We start from the raw sequence: 26,822 nt of genomic DNA, 5'->3' as shown, positions 1-26,822 counted from the left end.
GTAATGCATCGCTAAAACTCAGTTCTACAAACTGAAGAATGTTTGAAGTTTTGCCAAGCTAAGGTAAATATTCACTGAGGAATGAGTGAACATATTGAGAGATGTTATATTTCAGTTACCCTGAATTACAATGAGGAATTTTGGCAGATTTGATTTGTTAAAACCTAGAAGCTATGTAGCTATGAAACACAATAGGGGACCAGGAGCCACTCACTATTTCTCAGTTTAATTGGCTCTCTAGAATACTGTGACAATAAGATGTAAAAGACAGCCGCATAGGCCACCTTGAACTCAGTGGAGGAAATCTGGGATATAATTTATTTATTTACAGTATTTTTCTTTATTTTTATTTAAGTATTTTTCTTCAAGGCAGCATTTTTCTCTCAGAAAGCAATTAAAGGGGATTTAAATGAAGCAGTACTTGAAAATATTCCCACGCTGTCTCAATGGAGATTGAAATTGTTGTTAATTTAAGAAACTATACTTGCCAGTCTCGATGTGAATTTAAGCATCAAACGTTTTTCTAAATGCACAGAACTCTGCAGTAAAACATCTGTCCCAGGAAACTGAATTGTGAAGCTCTTAAAATATGTATGTATTACTTTAATTGACATTCAGATGAGAAAAAGCAATCCAAACAATGGGAGAATTTAAGAAAATGAAATGAAAAAGATAAAGCAAGAGAAACTTGTGGAGTGAGGTGGTTGATAAATTGGGTTTTCAGAATTTTTGCCATTGCTTCCTTCTCCCCAAAGCTCAAAATATGGACAGGGATGAGGTAAAAGCATGGATGAAATTTATCATCTTCATTGCATTAAGGTTTTTATGGCAGTCACATTATTCCTGCTGTTGAGCTGTAGTCCAGTGATCGCACCACTCTACCACGCAGGCTTGTTGTAGCAATGTAACGTAATATAAATGTCAGTTTAAAATTGACATAAAATTAGAAGAAAGAACAGACATCGAATGATATGTATGCAGAATTATGCCCAGTGAGCAAAACCATAGGATCTTGGCACATATGTTAACCTTTTTCTGCTAAGTTTCTGAACTCTAGAACTCATGTCTCAATTGTGAAAGAGTGGATTGCGAAATGTTAATTCCAAGACTGACCAGTAGATACTTCACAAGATACAGGACCAAAATCTTCAGCTATCCCCGACTGTTAACAACAGCAATCACGCCTGTAGCATTATCCACATTTTCTTCCCTCCTCCCACACAGACTGCTCCGAATCACACTAAAAGTATCCAAGAGATATTCTGCTGTCTCATGCTTTATACAATCAGAAAATCCACAACAAGCTCTGATTCATTCTTGACAAAAGGGTCCAATGTCCATAGGACAGCCAATTTAAATCTATTTGGTTAATTATTAGATAGTAAATGAAATATTGCATCTTGTAAAAATGTTCCTATACCGTAGGGCAGCATTACAAATGAAATCAAATCACACAACCCCAGGAGGGACAAAAACAGGATCAGGAGAGTTCAAGTCTTGCAGTGAAACAAAGAACATGCATTTGACTTTTCCATGACACAAGAGTTCCTTTAAACGGCTGTGTGAATGTTGGGTCTTCCCCTCCCATAGCAGAACTGATTTTTCAAGAGATCTACTAAATCAATGGTGGCAAACCTTTTATAGACCGAGTGCCCAAACTGCAATAAAAAACCAGCTGTAAGGCAAGGGGGGCATGTAGCAAGTGAGCGTTTAGCAAGCGAACCTGCGAGCAAGGGTGGGGTGGGTGACTGCACGTGTGCCTCTTCTGACATGCTTGCCATAGGTACCACCACGGTACTAAATGAATGGCAGAAATGCTTGAAAGCTGCCTTTAAACATGTGGTTGACCACTGTATGAACAAAATAGACCACATTGGTTTTAATTCTCATCCGGCAAAACTATTCTTTATCTATTATAGCAGTGGTTCTCAACCTGAAGTCCCCATATGTTTTTGGCCTTCAACTCCCAGAAATCCTAACAACTGGTAAATTGTCTGGTATTTCTGGGAGTTGTAGGCCAAAAACATATGGGGACCTCAGGTTGAGAACCAGTCTTATAGTATAAAGATTAAGACTGCAGACCAATGTGACTGATGGGATCCATGCTATTGGAGAAATAGGTCTGCTTTGTCCTTTAGTCCAAACTTTAACAAGGCTTTCTAAAGTCTTTAGACGGATTCTCTAAAGTTTGGATTAAAACTTTGAGTATGTTTGCCACTTCACTAACACCATACTATCATCACCACTGATTATCATACAATCTAGCCTTCCCATGAGTCTCAACAACTTCAGACCAAAAGCACAAAGGTTTATTGCACTTCTCTGGCCTTCCTTTTCTCTTCACAATGTTATTCTTGCAAAATATTAACACAACTGGAGACCTGCCCCTTGATTGTCATGTGTTATTATCTGGTGCTATGTATTATGCTAGTACTTTACCTGTAAGCAAATTGATTCCAGTTCAAAGTGCTTGTTAATTTGTTTTCTGAAGCTTTACACAATTTAAGTATAAATCATGTGACAAGATGGTCTCCCTTTGTATCTCCAGATAAACACCCTATATCTGAGGACCTGTCCCATGGCTCTCAGGCAAACAAAGAAAGGTGAATGACTACAACAGACAGGTATTTTTCAGTCATGGCTTTCCAACTGTGGGACATCCTGCTCAGAGAGACTCACCTCGTGCTTGTCTTTTTAGCTCCAGGTGAAGATCTTTTTATTTCCAGGGGCATTTTAGAAAATTGTTTTAGTGCTTTTTTTTTTTTTTTCGTGTCAGGAGCAACCGGAGTTGCTGGAGTGAGAGAATTGGCCGTCTGCAAGGATGTTGCCCAGGGGACGTTTTAGTGCTTTTAGACCTTTGCACTGCTTTTATCATTTGCTGTAAATTTTATCTCATGTTGTTTTATCTGCTATGCCTCATTTTTCCTTTGTTTTCATTATTTTATTTGTATATTACCAAGAGAACTACAATTATCGGGTGATTTAAAATAAAGAAAAAAGTATGACATTTTTACAAAACAGAAGTAGAGGAAAAATGCTTTCAGGGCAATCTCCCCTGTATTTTTCTTACTGTTATCATACAACTTAATACCTGATAATTCTGAAGTCCCTAAATTATCCAATTCCACAGTCACATAGTGTTGTACTGTTCTCCCATGTTATGTCCTTGTCAAGATTAGATCTATGTATTGTAGGATTCTTTGAGCAATGTTCAGCTTGACCGCAATGCTTTAAAGAGTCAAAGTGCTCCATTACAGTTCAACTAGATGCTAATTAGAAAGAGAGCACAGGAAGTTACTTTTGGGGATTAAAACTTCCAGAATAGCATCTACCCTGTTTCCCCGAAAATAAGACAGTGTCTTATATTAATTTTTGCTCCCAAAGATGTACGAGGTCTTATTTTCAGGAAATCTTATTTTTTCATGAAGAAGAAATCACATTTATTGTTGAACAAAAAAAGAGAGAACATTTAATATATACTGTACAGAGTTGTCATCACAAAACATCATAACCATATATCTGCTTTGAAGTGGATGAGTCTAAACTGTCATAGAACCCAGGTTTCTGAATCCAGATTATCTGTTTTGAAGTGGGTGATATGAGCCTAAACTGTCACAGAAACCAGGTTTCTGAATCCAGATTATCTGCTTTGAAGCGGAGAATGATATTCGCTTTAAAGTGGATGATATGAGTCTAAACTGTCATACAAAAGAGGTTTCTGAATCCAGATTATCTGTTTTGAGGCGGGTGATGTGAGTCTAAACTGTCATAGAAAACAGGTTTCTGAATCCAGATTATCTGTTTTGAAGCAGATATCTGCTTTGAAGTGGATGATATGAGTCTAAACCAGGCCTGGGCCAACTTCGGCCCTCCAGGTGTTTTGGACTTCAACTCTCACAATTCCTAGCAGGCTACCAGCCCCTTCCCTCCCTCCCCGGCTCCCCGGGAGGCCCAGCCCCGCATACTCAACTCGCCCTTGCGGGATTTCTCCCAAGTCTTTATTCACTCAGCAGGGAGCACATCCCCATTGCTGCTGCCATCTTCCCTGTCTGGCAATGGAAGTGTCTGGATGTACAAATAGCAGGTAGACAGGCAAGCAAGCAAGAAGGGGCCCTCCATGCCTTCCTCGACAGAGGCGGCGTCGTTGAGGAAGGCACGGTGGGTTGCTTGCTGCCTGCCTGCCGCTTGTACATCCAGATGCTTCCAGCACCAGACGGGGAAGATGGCAGTGGCAACGGGGACGTGCTCCCTGCCGAGTGGATAAAGACTTGGGAGAAATCCCGCAAGGGCGAGTTGAGTGTGCGAGGCTGGGCCTCCTGGGGAGCCAGGGAGGAAGGGAAGGGGCCAGATAGTCTGGTCTTTCTCTGCCTTTGAGCCCAGGCTAGAGGGTGTAAGCGAAAGGAAAAGGCTCCTTCCTCGGTGGCAGCTCCTCCCTGCTAGTTCTTACTTTCAGGGATGTCTTATATTTGGCCAGTCACCAAAATCTCTACTAGGTTTTATTTATGGGGATGTTCTATTTTCGGGGAAACACGGTATCCTATCTATCTATCTATCTTTTCTATATATCTTATTTTATCATCTATCTCTCAGCTTGTGTGGGAGATACTGGGAATAGTTGTCCATCCTCATCCCTGCTACTCACCTGGAAAAAACACGTACCTAAAACCCTCCCCAAGCGGGGCACCACCCTGGCCCAATTCTTTGCAGATAAGATCAACCCTCTTGCCATAGCCTCTCTGTGAAGAAAAGCCACAGTGACATGGAGCAGCATCAGGGTTTATTGGAGAAGTGATAGTCACAGGGAGTGTTGCCCAAGATCAAGGGCTCCTTTAGCTAAGCCCCCACCCACCTACACAGTTTATTCCCCAGACACAAATGGCATTAAAATAGGTAAGGAAGAGACTCTGTGGAGTAAGACTACGAAGTGGGAATAGGAATAAAAACAACCACAGGCTCCTTCATATGATTGACCCCACATCCATTATGTAGTGCCAAGGAAGCTGTTGAAATGTCTGTGCCTAATAACTGAGCAGGTCAAAGTGCGTCAGGTCTTTCTCTTCCACAGGATCTTCTTCTACAGGATATTCTTTGCAATTGCATTCAGGGTTCTCACTTTAGCCACATCTGCCACCTTGATGGAATATTCAGGTGTAGAGAGGTAGGCACCCATAGTAACACTGGGGTTTCTAAAAGTAAATCAGCAAGTCACTAGTTACTGTCTAGAATAAGAGAGGGAACGCAAGGAGGGGCAAAAAATAATTTCAAAGTCCTCTTGACCCATGCGGGCAAAACAACAAACATTGACATTTTGATTACCACTGCCTTTTCTGTGATGTTTTGTGTTTGGGAGAAAACCTGTTTCCCATAAACACAATTTTCTCTCTCCCCCCCCCCCCCGCCCCGCCCCAATCTCAAGGAGGTGGGGTAGTGGGCCCCAACTCCAAATGCCACAATGTGTAATCTTGCTCTAGAGTACAGATATAGACTGTAGACACGCTCATCCCAAGACCTACAACATCATATTTTTGACAATATACAAAATGTACCAGTACAAACTATGTTATTACAACTACAGTGAGACCTTAGTATCTGCTGGAGTTTTGTTTCCAGAACCCTCCATGAGTATCTAAGTCTGTGGATGCTAAAATCGCATTATATAAAATGACATAGAAAAAATGGCATCCATATACAATGGCAAACAACGTAAACAAATGCCAAAGAAAACCTGAGGATATGTGAATTAGAGAGAGCTACAGCAGTGTGCTCAGTGCATGGCAAAATTAAAGTTTGCTTTTGTATTTTTTTTCCAAATGCTTTTGAGTTATGGTTGAATCTGTGGACGGGGAAATTGTACATCCACAGATTCAACCATAACTCAAAAATATTTGGAAAAAAATACAAAAATCAAACTTTAATTTTGGTTGTACTGAAGCATCAGAGATGTCAAATGCTGCCACTTGAATGCTATTTCACTCTAATCATCTAAACTAGGAGCCACAGGCAGGCTGTCATCCCTGATGCACCAGGCTTTGGTTCCAGCTAGAAATGGCTCTCAGGTTCCAATATTCCTAACGTTATTTACTGGTTAACCATTCTGAACAGTCGAATTGCACTGAGAGGTATGGAAAAGGCTTGGGCTTCTTAGCCAGTCAGAGGAGAATCTTAATAATTTACCTGAACTTCATGTTTGAGTCCTTAGCAGAGCGTGCTGAGCAGTGAAACTCTGAAGCACCAGAGCCTTCTAGGATTCTCTGCAGATTTCTCTCAGTTATGCCTCCACCTGGTGGAGAGAATATTCATTGCTCAACCATAAATGTGGAATAAAACAATAATTAAAGAAACAAACAATAGCCAGATCTCTGAAGATATTACAGGAAAGAGGAAATTATTTGCTCTGAGCCTGGGGTGTGGAAACTATAGCCTGTGGACTAAATGTTACCCCCAACTACTATTCTGCAGGTCCCCAAACCACCTGATTCTCCTTCAAGGCAAAAGCCCACAGCTGAACACTCCATTTGGAGTAGTAATTTCCTTTTATATTATTTCCACGCCAATTCCCCAAATAACCTCCCCCCCGCCCCAAAACAAAACTGAATACTAACATGAAATGCTGGGGGGAGCTCTTATTATTGTGAAGAGCATTTTCAGCAAAAAAAATGGCTCATGTGATAGTTGTTATAGGTGGTTATAGGCAGGTTGATGTAGGGGCAGATCAGCAGCCTAATGCTACAGGGGTCTGATCCAGAGTAATGCAGGGCCTCAACACAGCCTTGCCCCATGAGGAATAGTTGGGTCAGTTACAAAACAGACAGGGATGGCAGTCCCTTTTCCTCAATCCTCAATGTCACAGTAATATCCGGCCTTGACATGGGCCCTAGTCTTCCCTTGCATGCCACAATGTCAGCTGTGGTGCACTTGGAAGAGAGGTCCCTCATCTTTCCCCTCACCTGATGCCTGGTGCCCTGGCTGATATGACAGCAGACAGGTGGGACTTGTGTCACAACTGAAACCACCACAAGGGGTGTGTGAACAGAACAGTTAGAGTGACCATCTCTGCAGCGGCTGGGAGAATCCCTGTGTGAACTATATCCAGAGCCAATATGGCATTGAGCACACTGGATCAACTTTGAGTTATGGGTAAGTGTAGATTTAGCTGAAGCAACAGTTGAACTAGAAGCAGGCTGAGCGTTCGCACTATTCTGTAAGATTCTGAGGTAATTCCAGCTGTTGTTGCCTACTACAGAAATTTATTTAATACCACTAAACTCTAGTTAGCAATCAAACATATACTACAAAGATACTGTTAAATTTCCAGTGTCCTCAAAAGGAAATTAAACTCTGTATCACAATCTCAGAGGTTCTTATCACCTGGGAAAATTGGGGTGCCTAGTAATATAGTGAGGGTGCCTGACCTACACCAGCTAGTGGTACTCGCAACAGAATCTTACCTGGCATTACAACAATCCTGCCCTTAGCCTGAAAAGGAAGAGAAAAGAAGGTTAGTAGTTTTTCTTCTAAGAAAAAACATAACACATGGATGGGACAGCCATCTTATTTAGAAAGATGCAGTATTTATTATCTGTAGAATTTAATTTTCAGTTCTTAAATGCTCTTTCCTAGAGGCTTGCTCTACATTAATCCCATACTGGGGCTTTATGTATTTCTACAATAAAGTAAACAGCCTCCCACAAAGTTAATTACCACTGTCTCTAGTAGTTCAACGACTTCACATTCACCAACATGAGACAGAGAGGTGAAAAAATTTAAGGACAATAGTATCTCGCTTATCCAACGTTCTGTATTATCCAACCCAGTATGCCTTTTGGTAGTCAGTGTTTTTGTAGTCAATGTTTTCAATACATTGCAATGTTTTGGTGCTAAATTTGTAAATACAGTAATTACTACATAATGTTATCGTGTTTTGAACTACTTTGTCTGTTAATTTGTTGCAAAACATGTTTTGGTACTTAATTTGTAAAATCATAATGTAGTTTGACATTTAATAGGCTTTTTCTTAATCCCTCCTTATTATTCAACATTTTTGTTTATCCAAAATTCTGCCGGCCTGTTTATGTTGGATAAGTGAGATTCTACTGTAATTTCATGCCCTCTATATTAACCTTTTCGACTCTATTACATTATACTGAAAACATGATATACATATTTACAATACATGTATTCTGTATCTTGTTGAGAAGAACAGAGGTATTTTGTTACCACATCCTTTAGGGATAAATACAATACAAAAACGAGGTATGATATCAGATAGCGCAATGAACATGTTCTGTATATCCAACTGGAAAGCCAGACTGCACCATTCATTGGTAAGATACCTTCACCATCTTGAAGATGACAGCTGAGAGCTAGCTGCTTTTTCTGGCTCCCATTATGCATAGCATGTTCTTTTAGTTAGCAATCTTCAAAAAAGCCAGGCAAAAGCATCAGCCATTACAAAGTAGGGAGAGATGATCTCTCACCTGATCTGTTAACCGTTTTATCAAGGGCAGTCCCTCCAAAGCAGAGCTGTCACAGCCACTAGTCAACACTCGTTCAAAACCCAATGATATCAGTGTTTCCAGGGCTATCATCGGATCATAGACCATGTCAAAAGCTGCAAGGAAAAATGTACTGTATCAGTCTATTGTCAGAGCTTCAAGAAGGCAAACCACATATAGGGCCATGGGTTTAGTCTGGGGTGGAGTAATCTCTCTGGCCAGAAAGTTGAATTGACTCTGAAGAACACATTGTAGCCTGCAGAATAACAGTGAAGGAGTCCAAGTCACATGTGCGCACACATCTGAAAATACCCCCCTCTCCATATATACATTGCAATCAGGTTTTATCAAAGCCTTGATTGGCAGTATTAGAGGCTTTTCAAAAACCTGATAGCAACATAGAAGAAGCGTTTTTGAAGCAGGAGAGTAAATATGGTGCTGTAGAGAATGGTTTTAAAAGGCTTGTGTACATGTCAAAGAAAGCAGGAGAAACTCTTATCTCTGATCAATGATTTAAAATAAGAGACATCTCTCCTTTTTGATTACAGAGATGAAATGTCCTCTGCCTGGGAGAGGGGGGGGGGGAATCAGAGCTTAGGAGAGGAGTTAATGGCCATATGAAGATTTCCCATGGGATAATGGTTTTGCCTTCAAAGATTTAGCCTATACTGGACCACAGCTTCCAGGTAGACAGCACAACAGTGTGCAATGCCCAACCATCATAGTCCCTGACAGGCTACTCCAAAGGGCTTAAGCTTTTGCACTGCAAGGGAAAGTCCAGCTTCCATTCCCCACTCCAAGTCTCAAAAACTCACCTCTGTGGAAAGTGACTGGCAGAGGACGTGAAGCAGCTGGAATTAAGAACAGAACAGATTGTTAGGACATCTCTGCTGAGGGAAAACACTTCCTTTTCCAGAAAAGGGAACAACTCTACTACTAACCCTGAAAAGAGAAAAACAACATCTCCACAGATTTCACCACTGGCCAGAACAGTCATCTCCAACTCTTGTTTTCATAATATGGGATTCAGCATCAATTTGCATTAGTTGCAATTTAAATCATCTCCTCATGCCAACCTGCCTGAACATTAACATTTTTTAAGATGAGGTCCTTCTCTCTGTATCACCAGGAGATGTAAATTATATAATTTAAAGGAAATGACATATCTGCTATGGCACACCAGTTTTGGAATCCATGGTCTAAGGAAAATTAGAATTACACTCATCTTAGAGTTAGTTTAATATACTAATCTTAGAATTAGTTTAAGACATCAAGTAAATGTCAAATTATTGTATTCCTCAGTTGTGGTATTTCTTCACTACCTGTTGCATATTAAATTTTGATAAATTACCTTCCCCATCATTCTTCACCACTGATTAGGTTACCTGAAAGTGATGGGACTGTAGTCTAACAACATCTGAAAAACAAAGGATTCTACAGCCCCCCACCATTATTCCAAGAACACCACAACTGGGAACACTGAGGCAAATTCAGATAACTAGTTCTTTGGGGACATTTTGGGGATTTTGCCTCCTACTTGCAAAAACTCATTTGCCCCCTTTGCTGCTCACATACATCTGAACTTTGGAATTAAAAGCGGGCAGCACCCTACAATAATGGTCACAATCAATCATCAAATAAATCTCATGAAAAGCAAGGCCATTTCACCCAGCAGTGCTGTGCAGAGCTCTGTGTCCACACGCCCATCCTCAGTCAAGGCTCCAAACACCAGCCCATCTGCCCCATGTTGCTTGGCAAGTCGGATGTCAGCTTTCATCACCTCCACTTCCCGGTCAGAATAAAGGAAATCCCCTCCACGGGGCCGTATTATCACAAATACTGGCACCCGTATACACTGTTTCACCACTTGTAGAAACCCTGCAGTCGGAAAGAAATTTGGAAGATGGTGACAGTTAAGAGCTTGTTGGATCTATAAGCAAGACAAGAATTGAAACTATAACTTAGTACAGAGGAAAGGGGCATAGCAAAATCTGATAGAGCTGGACCTTCAACATAAAGCCATACAACAGAAAGAGAAAAAAGGAGAATTTGGGTCAGGATATTGTCTCTGATCTCCCTCTGGGTAGCCACTAGTGCAGCTGGTGCATCTCTAAAAGCTCTAAACCTCCCTCACAGTTTTCAGAAAACTGCCTCAAACTCTTCCAAACTACCACAAATATGGTACAGTAGACTTTCAGTTAACAGGGAACTCTCAAGCTGCCGGAACCCAGCTGGGTGAGTGAGCGAGGGATGGAGGGCGGGCAAGTGAAGGAGGGCAGCAAAGGCCCTCGCTTGCTCCTTCACCAGGCTGGGCCCCAGTGCTGCTGGGACCCGGCGTGGCAAAGGAGCTGAGGGATGAAGGGCGGGAGAGCAAAGGAGGGCAGCAAAGACCCTCCCTCACTCACTCTCTCACCCCGCCAGGTCCCATTGCTGCCGTCACCGCTGCTGGGACCTAGCCTGGTAAGTGAGCAAGGGAAGGGAGGGTGGGCGAGTGAGCACCCACCCTGTTATCCATCATTTTCACTTATCCATCATTCTGCCCGCCAGTTTATGATGAATAAGCAAGACTCTACTGTACTACAGAGTGTCAGTGAGTTGGCTTTTAGCCTATGGCAACTCACCTATACTAGGTGTGGTTCCTCCTTCCATCAGATTGGCACACAATTCAAGGCGACCAGCACCTGCATTGGGGGGTCACAATTAAAGCCTCTGAATATCAATGGAGAGCAATATTTTAATAGGGATGCTGGGAATAAAGCACAGAATCAATGTGGTCTTTATTCTAATAACCAAATAGAAATATTTGACATTTCTGAGCCATCATTTGTGGATAATGACATAGTGTGTGTGTATGTGTATCTTTATATGAATATTTGTTTGAACCACAAAGGTCCCTATATGTCTTGATGGATCTGGAACAACTTATGAATGAGAGGGAAAGAGCCAGCTGTAACCAAAAGATGCCACTAAAGGGTTGTCACAGAGAACCTATATAAGCCGGGTGTGGTCAGTATCTGAGGGACAAAAAAAAGTACTGCTTTGTGTTTCAGTGTGATGACTTAATCACCATTAAAATAGTAACTTTAACAATTAGTTTTTCTATTAAATTGCATTACAAAATGCAAGCTTGGTCAACATACGTAGTTCTTTGTACTTGTCTTCTCCACATAAGCTTTTCTCCAAAAGGAATAAATGAAAAAAACAAAAAATAGGTGATTTGGAGGTTTCAGAAAAGGGGTTCTTACACTTTTTGCACTTGCAACCCTTTTCCACCCAACAAATTTTTACATGATGCCAGGTATATAAAATAGATATAAAAATTAAACATTTACTGATAACAAATCAGCATTTACAAGGCTTGCAAATACAAAGGAGTTTAATTTTTGTAGCACAAAGCAAGGCAGTATGAAGCTACTCTGGGAAATCCAAGGTTTTTTGACAGAAGGGGTTAGTAGAGTATTTACTAACCCCTTCTGCTAAATAAACCCCACACAACAACCCTGGATTTCCCAGAGTATTCTGATATATGTATTTCTTCATTTTCAAAAATGAGAGATTACCTCCTCTTTCTGCATTCACAGCAGACTCCACTGAATCAACACATATTTCCATGAGAAAGCCATTGGCCATTCCTAAAAAAAACCACGATCAGACGTTATGGAGGAACTGAGCTCTGTCTCAGAAAGAAAGAACAGATAATAGCTGGAAGAGTTGTTCTATTCGCTTTAAGTTCCAGTCCTTATTGTAATTTTCAATCTGTTTTTTTTTTCTCACATGGATCACTCAGGTCCACCTCCAAGACCAGCAAACTGTCAACATTGGTCACTCTACTCTGCTTTTCTACATTTGGAGAAAGAAGGGTAAGTACCTCACAAAATTATAAATCTCCAAATCCATAGCACTGAGTTACTGCAGGTAATGAGGTGTCAAACTCCTATAACTTTGCAGTGTGGATACAGCCTAACGGTATAGCTACACTGTAGAATTAATGCACTCTGACACCATTTAACTGCCAAGACTCAGGCTCCATTTACACATATAGGGTGCTTGAAAAAGAACTCCCTAGTTTCCATTTAAAGTAAATGGAAACTAGGGAGTTCTTTTTCAAACACCCTGTATAAAATCCAGATTTTTACCATATCTGCTTTGTACTGGATTATAAGTCTACACTGCCATGTAACCCAGTTCAAAGCAGATAAAATGGATTTTATACGGCAGTGTAGCTGAGGCCTCAGTGCTATGGAAGCATGGGTGTTGCAGTTTTAAAAGGTCTTTAATTTTCTCTGTCAGAGTGCTGGGGCCTCACCAAATTCCAAATTCCAAAATGCCATACCATTGAGCCATGGAATTTAGTAGTCTTAGGGCCCTTCCATACAACCCTATATCCCAGAATATCAAGGCAGAAAATCCCACAATATCTGCTTTGAACTGGGTTACCTGAGTCCACACTCAGATAATGTGGAGTTTTCTGCCTTGATATTCTGGGATATAGGGCTGTGTGGAAGGGCCCTTGAAATGCACTGATTCTATAGTTGAGATCAGGCATGGGCAGTCTGGCTGTTAGGAAACGTGGAAGTTGAAGTCCAAAACATCTGAAGGGCTGAAGTTTGCCCATGCCTGGTTTAGATGCACACCTATGTCTATAAATGCTTATGCTACAACCAACTTCTTTCTTTAAGGACCCTTCCACACAGCTGTATAAAATCCACATTGCACTGGTTTATATGGAAGTGTGGACTCAAGAAAATCCAGTTCAAAGCAGCTATTGTGGATTATCTGCCTTGATATTCTGGGTTATATGGCTGTGTGGAAGGACTCTGAATCTCAAAAGGGGCTAGAAATCCCTTTGCCTGATTCAGAGTGAGGCCGGGGTGGAAAGAGTGCCAATAAGAGGGCTGGGCTGTGGCGTATCTGGTTAGTAGCCAGCTGCAATAAATCACTATTGACCGAGACGTGATGGGATTGAAGCCCAGGAAGGATTGAGCTACCGACCATTAATAGCCTGGTTCGCTGCCCACCTAAGCGGCTCAAAAAACAGTTGCATCTGTTGAGTAGAAAATTCTAGGTATCGCTTATTGCGGCGGCGGCGGGGGGCTAATTTAACTAATTTGCATCATCATAAAACTGCCAGCAGTGTGCAGAAAGGAATGAGGAAGTACTACCATCAAGGACTCAGTGTCACAATTGGACAATGGAGCAGCACCTTCCCCTGTGGTCAGAATCGAACATACCCTCATGGAACCAGAAGCTAGAAAATGTTAAATTGCTTCTGTGTCTGTCTATATGTTGTATGACTAATGGCTTTGAATGTTTCCCATGTATATGTGCACTGTAATACGCCCTGTGTCCCCTTCGGATGAGAACGGCAGAATATAAATACTGTAAGTAAATAAATAAATAAGGGCCCTTCCACACAGCCATATAACTCAGAATATCAAGTCAGATAAGCCACAATATCTGCTTTGAACTGGGTTATCTGAGTCCACACGCCATATAATCTAGTTCAAAGCAGACAATGTGAGATTTTATACAAAAGTGGGGAAGGGGCCTAAGACAACTCCACCCACCATTGGCTTCCTCTTTTATCTTGAACCCCGAAGGAAAGAAAGGCGAGGAGGCCGAAATCAAACAGTGAAGGCCCAAATCAAACTACCGGATTTCCGCCTCTGGGCCCGCCCACCGCAACCTCCCCCCCCCCCCCCCCGGTATTCCCTTCCGGCCGCCATTCCTGCTTCCGTCGCCACCCACTACCCCTCCCGTCGGGCCCTGCTTCCGGCCCCATCTTCTCAATTCCGCCTCTCGGGGCGGGAAGAAGGAGAGAGGCCTTGGCACTCCCAAGCTAGAGAGGGAGGAGGGGGGGGGGAGAGGAAGCCCCGCCTACGCCCCGCCCCTCGCCGCTTACCTGTCCTGCCCGCGCGCGCGCGCCAGAGAGAGAGAAGAGGCCGCCGTCCGGACTGTCACGTGGGGCGACTCTCGTGCTTTCAGAAAGGGCGCGCGCTCTCTCGCTCGCTCATTCGCGCGCTTCCGTGTCCGGCGGGGAAAGCTACTTCCGGGTCGTTTCTCAGAAGCGATGCTACTGCTGCTACGGTCGGCATGCGGAGGGGCTCGGGCCCTGCTGCCCCCTCGTGGTCGGCGGCGGCGGCGGCGGCGGCGGCGCTCTAGGCCAGGTAGGAGGGTGTGGGATGATGGATAATGGCCACAGGACCTCAGAGAAGCTACGACTATAAACCAAGCATGGGAAAACTTCGGCCTTCCCTCCAGGTGTTTTGGACTTCAACTCCCACAATTCCTAACAGCCGGGAGTTGAAGTCTAAAACACCTGGAGGGAAGGCCGAAGTTTGCCCAGGCCTGGCACTAAACAATTTCCCTGTGGGATAGGATTTGAGGTCCCATTCCTATGGCAGCTAGGAAGAACCATGTGGCTATTTAATTTTTATGTTGTAAATATAGTAGAGTCTCACTTATCCAACATTCTGGAATATCCAACGCATTTTTGTAGTCAATGTTTTCAATACATCATGATATTTTGGTGCTAAATTCGTAAATACAGTAATTACTACATAGCATTACTGCATATTGAACTACTTTTCCTCTCAAATTTGTTGTATAACATGATGTTTTGGTGCTTAATTTGTAAAATCATAACCTAATTTGATGTTTAATAGACTTTTCCTTTATCCCTCCTTATTATCCAACATATTTGCTTATCCAACGTTCTGCCGACCCGTTTATGTTCGATAAGAGACTATAGCAACTTTCTCAAGCCTCCTCTATCTAATGTTTGTCTGTTTTATAATGTGTCAGTTTATTTCCTGAAGTGTATGTTGTCTTTGGTTTTCAATTATCTTAGCTCTATGTACTTAAAGCAGTGGGAGGGGCTGTAGACCATGTGACTGTTTAGTACAGACCTTGGCAAACTTGGACCGTCTAAGGAATTGTGGGAGTTGAAGTCCAAAACACCCGGACGGGCCAAGTTTGCCCATGCCTGGTTTAGAATGTTCAGTTTTAAAATTATGATGGTTAGAAGTCAATTGAGGTTTGAGTCTGTTTGAGTGCAGCAGCCAGTGTTAGGATGACAGTTCAGGCTTGTGTTTTCCTTGGAAATAGACTGTTATTGAAGAGAGCTGTACAAAGCTCTCTCTCTCTCTCTCTCTCTCTCTCTCTCTCTCTCTCTCTCTATATATATATATATATATATATATATATATATATATAAAAGGGTAATGAAATTTCGGCCTAGGACAAAACAACAAAACTACATATCCCAGAAACACTAAACTTGGCAGCACAACCCCTCATCCATGCCTCTATGTTCATACAACAAAAAGAAAAGAAAAATAAAGTCCTAATTAGAGGGAGAGGAATAATTGTTTTAATCCAATTGCTGCCAGTTAAAAGGCTAAGCTCCGACCACTTGGTCTCCTAGCAACCCACACAGCCCAGGGGACAGGCAGAGTTAGGCCTCACTTAGGCCTCTTCCACACTGCCTATAAAATACAGATTATCTGATTTGAATGGGATTATATGGCAGTGAAGACTCAAGGCCCTTCCACACAGCTATATAACCCACTAGCTATGCCCGGCCACACGTTGCTGTGGCGAAGTATGGTGGTATGGGAAATAAAGTATTGAGGAATTGGTGGTAGTTAAGTTAAAGGCTAAAGGTTTTCCCTGCCATTAATTCCATTATAAATGGGTTATATAGCTGTGTGGAAGGGACTTGAGTCTACACTGCCATATAATCCAGTGAAGATTAGATAATCTGTGGAAGAGGCCTGAGGCCTAAGTCTGCCTGTCCCCTGGGCTGAGCTGGTTGCTAGGAAACCAAGTGGGCAGAGATTAGTCCTCTAACTGGCAGCAATTGGATAAAAACAATTATTCCTTTCCCTCTAATTAGGACTTTATTTTTCTTTTCTTTTTGTTGTATCAACCTAGAGGCATGGATGATGGGTTGTGTTGTCAAATTTTGAGGTTGGGGGCCTGTAGTTTTGTTGTTTTGTTGGTCACCATGATGCCATCACTCATTTATATATATAGATTTATAATCTTATATTATCTGCTTTGAACTGGATTATCTTGACTATTTCCCATACCACCATACTTTGCCACAGCAACGCGTGGCCGGGCACAGCTAGTGTGTGTGTGTATATATATATATATATATATATATATATACATATATATATATACTGTATATATATTGTATAGTTTTATGAAGAGACTGTTAAATATTATAAGTTAAAGATACAAACTAAAACAATTTAAAGTGTAACCTGACAATAAATGTACCTGTATATTTAAATACATGGAGCTATGAGTAAAACAGACTTTTTATTTTAAAGATGCCTACTTGAATCTTTGTCCACTAAAAGTGTCGAATAGAAACAAAATATTTATGTGCCCAGTGATCATTCATTACCCAATAAACTCAGGGAATACCCAAATAGATTATGATCCTAACAGGTCATAATCCAATAGTCCAATAGGTTATGATCCGAACAGGTCAAAATCTATCATCCCAATATTTTAAAATATCCATTAATGCTTGAAGCCCCATCTTACTTGAAAGTTAGGGTCCTGAGTGCTGTCAGAAAGTGAAATCAGTTTAAAAGTGGAACCCAGGTTATTGTCGCTTGCAAATACATCGTGGCTGTTGAAAAATGTAAATACAGTACTGCAACTGACAACAAAATCAAAGAAATAATATTTTAAATAAAACTTAAAATGCATGTGTAATACAGTAAAACCGTTATGTTACATTTGTTTTAATTTGCTTTTAGTTATGGGCAGTTCCCAAGTTACAAACATCAGACTTACAAATGACTCATAGTTAAGAACAGGTGAGACAACAGGAAGTGAGAAAAATCTACCCCTCAGAAGGGAAATTCACTTCTGGACAAGTTGTCATGGGGAAAAGTAAGCTTTGTCAGCAATCCTTGTTTCCACAGCAAGCCACATTTTTCAAAATCCAATGATCACAAGGACAGAAAGTGAGGTGAGCTCTTCTAAATTGGGGCACAGACAACAAAACAAATACCACAGGGGGTGTTAACCCTTCCCTATGCTATTCAAAGGTAATACAGTATTTCACTGGAGTCACAACTAAAAAATGTACCTGTTCTGACTTACATGCAAATTCAGCATAAGAACATACCAACAGAATCTATCTTGTACTTTTATCCTGCATCTACCAACAGTTCCCATGGGTACCGGTTAACTGAGAGCCTACTGTTATATACTATTTCTCATGTTTGCGTGTGTGATAAAGCTTTTGCCCACACTTAAGAAGGTGTGGACAAGCCTTTGGATTTTACATGTACACACAAGCAGTCCTAATCTAGCCTTGTAGGCAAGAACTGACAAAAGAGCAGACCCCTTATCAAAGTGTCACAAATGTCTGTATCCTCAGCAATGTCTCAGATGGTGGCAGCTTCCCCAGAAACGGGCACAACACAGTGTTGTGTCAGAAGTGGCTTCTCATTCCAGAGTGGCAACACCATCTGTCCCCAATGCTGTGGCAAATCGGGCTGTGGGGCGCTGGCTCCTAATCTGCAGTGGCACTGTAGCCGGAGCTGTGGTGCTTGGTGGAGTTACTCGGTAAGGAGACTGTCTTCCTTAGCTTTTCACTCCCTATTCTTTTCTTTTTCAAAATAAGATCTCCAGTTCTCATAGACTATGGATCTCTCTCTGTACTTAGCAGACGTGTTTCCTTTTTCTCAGGTATTTTTGCTTTACAAGATGCTATAAAGAACAAGCATACTATATACCAGGGGTCCCCAAACTAAGGCCCGGGGGCCGGATGCGGCCCTCCAAGGTCATTTACCTGGCCCCCAACCTCAGTTTTATAATATAATATTTTATATCATTTTAAATAATATAATATATTGTATATACATATAATATTGATAATAATAATATAATGTTATACAATATAATACTTTTTTGTGTCAGGAGCAACCAGAGTTGCTTCTGGAGTGAGAGAATTGGCCATCTGCAAGGAGGTTGCCCAGGGGTCGCCCGGATGTTTTTGATGTTTTACCATCCTTGTGGGAGGCTTCTCTCATGTCCCCACATGGAGCTGGAGCTGACAGAGGGAGCTCATCCGCGCTCTCCCTGGGTGGGATTCGAATCTGGCAGCCTTCAGGTCAGTAGCCCAACCCTCAAGTCACGAGGCTTTTATCCCCTTGGCCACCAGAGGCTCCTACAAATATAATACTAATAATACCATATAATAATATTAATTATATGATATATATTACATATAATATTACAGTATAGTGGTTCAATATAGTAATATATAATGCTAATATTGTGCTATGCTTATAATATAATATATTGTATGTACATACAGCTGCTCTGAGTCCCCTTTGGGGTGAGAAGGGTGGGATATAAATGTAATAAATAAATGTAGTAAATGAATAAATAAATAATTTTAGACTTAGGCTCGCCCAAAGTCTGAAATGACTTGAAGGCACACAACGACAACAATCCTAATTCATTTGACTATCTCATTGGCCAGAAGCAGGCCCACACTTCCCATTGAAATCCTGATAGGTTTATGTTGGTTACAATTGTTTTCATTTTTAAATATTGTATTGTTCTTTCATTGTTGTTGTTGTTTTGCACTACAAATAAGACATGTGCAGTGTGCATAGGAATTTGTTGGGGTTTCTTTTCCAAATGATAATTCGGCCCCTCTACAGTCTGAAAGATTGTGGACTGGCCCTCTGTTTTAAAAGTTTGAGGACCCCTGCTATATACTATGCTATATATTATGTGGGCTTAAATTTCCATAGATCAGGAAGATCAGAAAGTTTAGATTCTTGAGATCAGCTTTGTGACCTCATTCCTTGTGGATGCCTGTGTTATACATTTTCTACATTTATTGTACAAGTGCACTGTAAGGACAAATTGGTCATTATAATGCTTGATCTGGCATATGCAATATCGTTATAGTAAATCAGAGGTTCATGGAAGTCATGGGAATATATTTATTTATATCCCTTCTTTAATAATGGGACTTAAGGTACCTTGCAGTTAAAACCAGAACATACTAAAAATGACACAGAAACATCAGCTATGCAGTCGATACCTCCTGACTTGCATAATAGTATAGCTGCCCTTGTCTAAGATGTCTTGGTCATCTTCTGATTGCTTGAATACAGTCTCCATTTTTCCCTCTTAATTAGATTGTCCTGATAGCATTATATGTTTTGCTTTTGTTGCTTTCATTTTTCTGCAGCGTATTTTTCTCTTGCTTCACTTCACTAATGATTGGGGAATATTTTTTTCTTTTGTTTTGTTATGCACATTCACTCAGAATTTCACCTTTTTGAGTTTAGTTCACTTATTGGCTTGCTGAATAACAACACAGTTTATGCATATTTACTCAGAAGCAGCTCACAGGAGTTACATCCCAGTTAGTATGCTGAGGATCATACTATGGGTCTGGATTGTATCTCAGAAACATTCCAGATTTGTAGCTTTAGCACCAGGTTTGCTTTGATACCTGCATACTTAGCCATCAGATGTTAAAATCTTTTAAAACAATTCTGTAATAACTAGCATTTTTCACCATTCACTATGCTGCCTATGTCTGCTAGGAGTTTCAGTCTGATAGCATCTGGATGGCTACACAGTTCCGCCGCTTATTTTACTAGATAGTGGTGTGTAATAACTAGGTGCATGAGAATCAGAGAAAACCTGGGGAAAATTTATGCATTATTAAGACAATGTGGTTACATCCATTTCTGAATTTTTCTATTATGTCTTCACGTTGCTTTTCCGAAGGGACATGCGTACACCACATTTCACATCAATAGCAGTATATCTCAGTGATGAATCCTTGCTGTGTTGTCTTCCTCAGGTTGACAGAATCTGGACTTTCAATGGTTGACTGGCACTTGGTGCGGGAGATGAAGCCTCCTCAGACACAGCAAGAGTGGGAAGCAGAATTCCAAAAGTACCAGCAGTTCCCAGAATTTAAAATGTAAGATTCCTAGAAACTAAATTTCCATTGGAGAGAGATATCCTCTGCTAGCATAGATAAAGAGTTATCCAGCATAGGGCAAGTGGGAAAAATAATAATTTTTATGGTGCTACTGGAAGAAAATTGAGGTGACAAAGGGGATGAGGACAACTTGTTTATGTTGCTTTTTTGTTATTAAATGTTTTCTCCGCAAATCAAACAGACTGAACCATGACATGACACTGACTGAGTTCAAATTCATCTGGTACATGGAATACTCACACCGTATGTGGGGACGGCTTGTTGGATTGGCTTACATCCTTCCAGCAGCTTACTTTTGGAGGAAAGGTTACCTGAACCGGTCCTTGAAGGGTCGTGTCCTTGCCCTCTGTGGTCTCGTGTGCTTCCAGGTGAGAAAGAACTCTGAAATCTTGAAACCATTGCATGACTATTGATGTACCCCAAAGAACTTAGATAGCTGCTTTTAGTTTCTTTTAATAGAAAAAAGAGGTATATAAATATTACAATAAGAATAATAATTAGCTAAGGCGTGAAAGTTTCAACAGCTGATAACTGATATTTACGTGATGTGACAGTGATGATGCCCCATAGCCCTGCCAATTCTCTATATGATATGAACATGGGTAGGTCATACCTCTAACTCTTCTGCTATTTTTGGCAGGGCCTCTTGGGCTGGTACATGGTAAAGAGTGGGCTGGAGGAAAAGCCAGACTCCCATGACATCCCTCGGGTCAGCCAATACCGTCTAGCTTCACACTTGGGATCTGCACTCATTCTTTATTGCTATAGCCTGTGGACTGGACTATCACTTCTACTGCCACAGCACAAGGTGTGTAAAAATTGAGAACTTGGGTGAGTAGATAACATGTTAGTGGTTCTCTGTCGCTTAACCACAGAGTTAAGGCAAGAGAAGAAATTCTGTCCAATTCTCTTGCCATGCTCATGGGAGGAATGTGATTCTGATAGTTTATTGGCTTAACAGCAAGACACTATTGTATACTAAGGATTCCTAATAGTTTATGTAAAATGGCTGGATTGATTTTATAGATATGTCAAACAGTGGTTATTTTAAGAGAGCAGAAAGGGTAGTTTTTAATGCTAATAGTGAAACTAAGATCTTCGTCTATGACCAAGGATCTGTTGGAGAGGTCTTTGTCTTGAGCAAATGGAAAACATTCACTTCAATCCAATGCGTGCCAAGTTTGAAGCTGGATATGTTGAATTCTTTAAGGCTCCATTAATGGGAAAAAGTGTATTGGATTACAGCGTTAGTGGCTTTGCTCATCTACATAGAATGTATTAACAGGTTGTTAGGTAAAGGTAAAGGTTTCCCCTGATGTTAAGTCCAGTCGTGTCCGACTCTGGGGGTTGGTGCTCATCTCCATTTCTAATCCGAAGAGCTTAGAATATGTCAAACAGTGGTTATTTTAAGAGAGCAGAAAGGGTAGTTTTTAATGCTAATAGTGAAACTAAGATCTTCATCTATGACCAAGGATCTGTTGGAGAGGTCTGTGTCTTGAGCAAATGGAAAACATGCACTTCAATCCAATGCGTGCCAAGTTTGAAGCTGGATATGTTGAATTCTTTAAGCCTCCATCAATGGGAAAAAGTAGATTGGATTACAGCCTTAGTGGCTTTGCTCATCTACATAGAATGTATTAACAGGTTGTTAGGTAAAGGTAAAGGTTTCCCCTGATGTTAAGTCTAGTCGTGTCTGACTCTGGGGGTTGGTGCTCATCTCCATTTCTAAGCCGAAGAGCCGGCATTGTCCATAGACGCCTCCAAGGTCATGTGGTCGACATGACTGCATGAAAGTTGTTATCTATCCCTTTAATCATCTTCTGCTTGTATTTTGACAGTTACCCGAAACTCGACATCTCTTACATCTGAGAAGATTTGCTCATGGAACAGCCGGCCTTGTCTTTCTTACTGCCTTATCAGGTAAATGTCTCCCTTATTAATAAAGCTGTTTGTAACTTTTAAAAATGTATAGATATATTGACGAATGCAACGCTTCATTCAGTTAAAATAGAATAAGATGCACACTTCAAATCCCTTGTAACACAGAGAGATTTTGTTTTGTTTGTTTGGGAGGTGGCCATGAAACCCCCATGATCTTTGCTTCAGGTTCCAGGGAAGTTCTCACATTTTCTGTTTAATAGGTCCTTCAATTTCTCTCCCTGAAGGCCATTACATCAAAGTTGAAACTGTTATGTGGCCTTAGGGGGAAATAACTTTAAAAATCAATAATTACTATAGCCAGTGTTACTTCATGCGTACTTAATCCTCTCTTCTCTGAAATCACAGGGGCATTTGTAGCAGGACTAGATGCTGGACTTGTATACAATTCCTTTCCCAAGATGGGGGAATCTTGGATTCCTGATGACCTCCTTGCCTTTTCTCCAGTGCTGAAGAATGCATTTGAGAATCCGACAACTGTACAGTTTGATCATAGAATTCTGGTATGTGACCTTCTTTGTTAGTATGCTTCTCTTGATTTTGTCCTGGATGATTAATAACCTGGGGGTATGAGAGAACCGATATGTTAGGGTGGGACATACTGTTTAGACAGCTAAGGTATTATTTTCAGTCCCTACTACATTTAGTTAAAGCAGGGGTGAGCATGTTGGTGTGCACCTCCCATTAGCCCTAACCAACACAACTAATGGTGAGGAATGATGCAAATTGCAGTTCAGCAACATCTTGAGAGTTACACATTCCCTATCCCTGAAATAAAGGGTGTCAAACAGTAGGCAATTAAGATAATTTTTATTTGAAGTTAAAAGAATAGTGGCTCTATTCTACAAATTACTGAAAATAATGTGTATAGTATTATAATAGGATAATTAAAGGTCAACTGAGTGGAGGATACTGATTGCAGATGATGAACTGCTGAAGCCTGTGTTGAGCCATATAGTATAGAGAGCTATTGGGAATATGTATTAACCTGTGTGATGTTGAAGAAATGTGGAAGTAGAAATACTATGACTGTGCAAAGGATGGATCTGTGTATCTAATGCTAATCCCATTTCCTCATTGAAGTCTGCTTAATTCATTAAATGAGAGCTTTGCTAACCCTTTTATAGTCCTTCATTGAGTACATTTCTCTTTTACTTTTAGGGAGTTTCTTCTGTCACAGCCATCACAGCTCTGTACCTGTTTTCCAGGAAAATTCCTCTCCCTCGGAGGACTAAAATGGCAGTTACTTCCTTACTGGCTGTTGCATATCTCCAGGTACTGACTCTGTCATTTAACAGCCCAAAGGCAAATAGTAACCTCTGATAACAAGTAGTAATCTTACATTCTTCCAGTTGCCTGCCTGTATCTGTTGATGTTGTTATGGGTGCCTATCTCAGCCACCTACAGCTAATTACAAGGATGGCATAGTCTTCTTCACTTAAAGACCAAAGGCAAAAACGAAGAAGCAGTAATGCTGTGCTGTAGGAACCTGGGACAGGGGCTGTTTGCTACCTATCCATGCTGCCTATGCTTTCTGGGTTCAAGAAAGTGAAGAAGAAATTATTGGAGCCACTTAATTTGCCTGCATAATGAAGCATAGTGTTTCTAGAAGTGCATTAGTCTTTCTAGTAGTACATTATTTACATTGGAAATAGTGTGTGTATGTTGAGATTAAGTTTGTGACAATAGCCAGGATAAGAGGCTTTATCTGGACCATTTATTAATCTTTGTTTTGCTCTATACAAGAGAGATAGAGCAAGGTGACAGTCCTGTGCCTGACCAACCTTTATTAGACCAGCCAAGACCCTGGGTATCTGTCATTAAGTTTTACCTAATTTTCTTTGCCCTCAAGTGGTTTTATTGAAAAAGATAAAAGCCAGAGCCTGTCACAAAATCAGAAAGTACATCTAGAAATGATAATTATGAATTTTGGCTGATTTTTATGACCTGATAGAGAGGAAAACAATTGGCTCCCTGCAATGTTGCTCTTCCCTCAAGTCATTCTTGGTTTTTTTCTTCTGCGTGTTTACAATATTGTGTAGATGAGGGGTGTGAATCATGCAGTCTTTCAGATCTTGTTGAATTACAGTTGCCAGTATCTCTCACCATTGGTTATATTGTCTGGAGCTGATAGGATTTGCAACTCAGGAACATCTGAAAGACCACTTGATCCCTACCCTTTGTTAAGGGTACTTACTTCAGGAATACATACTGTTTTTCCTTTTGATACATCACTGATACTTCTCTTCTTGCTCCTTTGCAGGTCACTTTGGGCATCAGCACACTACTTCTGTATGTCCCAACACCTTTAGCAGCCACTCATCAATCTGGTTCCCTAGTATTGCTCAGTGTAGCTCTGTGGCTGATGCATGAACTCAGGCGAGTCCCTAAGTAGTTCTGCTCTCTTTAGCCAGGTGCTGAGCATTCCGTTTTTGCTTCTGACTGAAGGCCTTGAACATAAATAGAAAATGGGAATGGTGAAGAGCAGCACTTTAACATCCTGATATGGAGGATTTTATTGCAACATTTGGTGAGCAGGGGCCATCATTAGTTGAGTTATCTTTTGCTAAGGTGTGAGGCTTTTAAGACTGTATCTGTGGCAGAAGCTACTGTTGTTTCAGGCATACAGTACCTCAGATTTACTATGCTATTTCTCTGAAGATACAGCTGTGGTCTAATTTTGGTGGAGTCTTTGGCCCAAGTCTGGGTGACCTGTAGCACTCCAGGTGCCCACCCTTGGGCTGCAGTTTAGATCCCTATGCTAACTGAGTAATGGGAGTTGCATTTCATCAATATCTGGAGACATTCCCCACTCTTGCTTAACCCCGATATTCTATGAAGAATAAAATTTGACAGGGATAGTATACATTATGATTAGATGCTGTTTGACTACATTTTAACACAGGAGTAGTGGGACAGGCAAACTTTATATCATGGATTTTCTGTAACAATATGCCCCATAATTTCGTTGTGGAATTATAATGTATGAATATTGATAAGTATGCTGTATTGTAATGCAGTTGCTGTACATACCTTTATTTAATAAAAAGCTTCTGCATTAATTGTTTTGGTCCATTGTTCTTACATTGTCCTCATGCAGCTTTCCTTATGACTAAAAATAAATCTACATTGTAATATCCAATGGTGTCAAGGAGGACTGATTTAAATTATTTTGCTGCCTGAGGCAAAGGAGGCAATTCCCACTGGCTGTAATGGTACGCTCCCCTCTTTTCCCTTTACTCTCTGTACTTGCTCTGAGGGTGGCGACTGTTTACAGCTGATGGGAGAGCCTGGTGCATGGAGAAGAGCAGCTAGAGAGAGCCAGCAGCCAGGGCTGTTCTTCTTGGAGGGGCTTCCCTCCTCGCACAGATCCCACCCTCTTCATGTCATAGCAACCCCCTCAGCCGCAGTGGCACCCAGGGGACAGGCAGGGTTCACTTAGGCCTCTTCCACACTGTCAGTAAAATACAGATTATCTGATTTGAACTGGATTATATGGCAGTGTAGACTCAAGGCCCTTCCACACAGCTGTATGACCCAGAATATCAAGACACATAATCCACAGTATCTGCTTTGAACTGGATTATCTTGAGTCCACACTGCCATATAATCCAGTTCAGTGTGGATTTTATACATCTGTGTAGAAGGGGCCTCATATAATCCAGTCCTAAGCAGATAATATAATATTATAAATATAATATGTAATAATTACTGTGGTATAATAATAGAGAACAATGTAATCTCTAAAATCAGGATAGTAAGTAAAGAGCAACACTCTGAAAACAGGGAAATTCCAGAAAGGAAACAACCAGAGTCAGCTAACACCTCCCAACAAAGGATTCCCCCAGGGAGGAAGCAGCCAGCCTTGGAAGCTGAAAGGCCATTAAATGCTAATCAATGTGGCTAATTGCAGCATTCATACTTGCCGCACTGAGACTACTCATTGCTATTCACCCTGGCCAACCAAGGATTCCACAAGGTAGAAAGCGGCCAGGCTTGCAAGCAGCAAGGCTATTCAGTGCTGTTCAACCTGGCCAGCCAAGATTTCCACTAGATGGAAAACCTCTAGGCTTTGAAGCCACGAGGCTACTCCATCCCATTCAACCTGACCTAGCAATAATAGCCTATGTAAAAACTGGCCAAGCTTTTAAGCTGCAAGACTATTCAGTGCAATCCAAGCTGGCCAAACAAGGATTTCCTTACAAAGGAAGTACCCAGGCTTCAAAGCGGCTCTTTGATTGAGGATGCTACTCCAACTTGCCAAAAAAGGATTCCCCTAGGTATAACACAGCCAGGCATTGAAGTTGCAAGGCTATTCAGTGCAATTCAACCAGACCAACAAAGGATTAACCTTGGTAGAAGGCAGCCAGGCTTTGAAG

At 41.2% G+C, this 26,822-nt stretch overlaps 2 protein-coding genes across 3 annotated transcripts; one reads left to right on the top strand and one right to left on the bottom strand.

The window, feature by feature from the left end:
* Positions 1–4,760: 4,760 nt before the first annotated feature.
* Positions 4,761–14,532, bottom strand: cutc (cutC copper transporter). 2 transcript variants are annotated; one of them, XM_062976378.1, is made up of 9 exons: positions 14,398–14,532; positions 12,056–12,127; positions 11,117–11,176; positions 10,164–10,373; positions 9,311–9,346; positions 8,478–8,611; positions 7,449–7,476; positions 6,175–6,280; positions 4,761–5,186 (listed from the first exon to the last, which is right to left on the bottom strand). In XM_062976378.1, exons 2-9 carry the CDS (start codon positions 12,123–12,125, stop codon positions 5,075–5,077), a joined length of 756 nt encoding a protein of 251 aa, XP_062832448.1. In that variant the 5' UTR covers positions 12,126–12,127; positions 14,398–14,532; the 3' UTR covers positions 4,761–5,074. The 2 variants fall into 2 exon arrangements, with proteins under 2 accessions (XP_062832448.1, XP_062832449.1); XM_062976379.1 differs by lacking the exon at positions 14,398–14,532 and adding an exon at positions 14,063–14,191.
* Positions 13,040–25,505, top strand: LOC100563985 (cytochrome c oxidase assembly protein COX15 homolog). The gene is made up of 10 exons (XM_016992155.2): positions 13,040–13,054; positions 14,339–14,662; positions 17,905–18,092; positions 20,362–20,484; positions 20,687–20,873; positions 21,146–21,313; positions 22,344–22,425; positions 22,792–22,946; positions 23,605–23,718; positions 24,707–25,505. Exons 1-10 carry the CDS (start codon positions 13,040–13,042, stop codon positions 24,836–24,838), a joined length of 1,488 nt encoding a protein of 495 aa, XP_016847644.2. The 3' UTR covers positions 24,839–25,505.
* Positions 25,506–26,822: the final 1,317 nt, after the last annotated feature.

This window comes from Anolis carolinensis, chromosome 3 (genome assembly GCF_035594765.1).
Source record: "Anolis carolinensis isolate JA03-04 chromosome 3, rAnoCar3.1.pri, whole genome shotgun sequence".
In the NCBI taxonomy this organism is placed as follows: Eukaryota; Metazoa; Chordata; class Lepidosauria; order Squamata; family Dactyloidae; genus Anolis; species Anolis carolinensis.
This window is presented reverse-complemented; position numbering and strand designations above follow the sequence as displayed.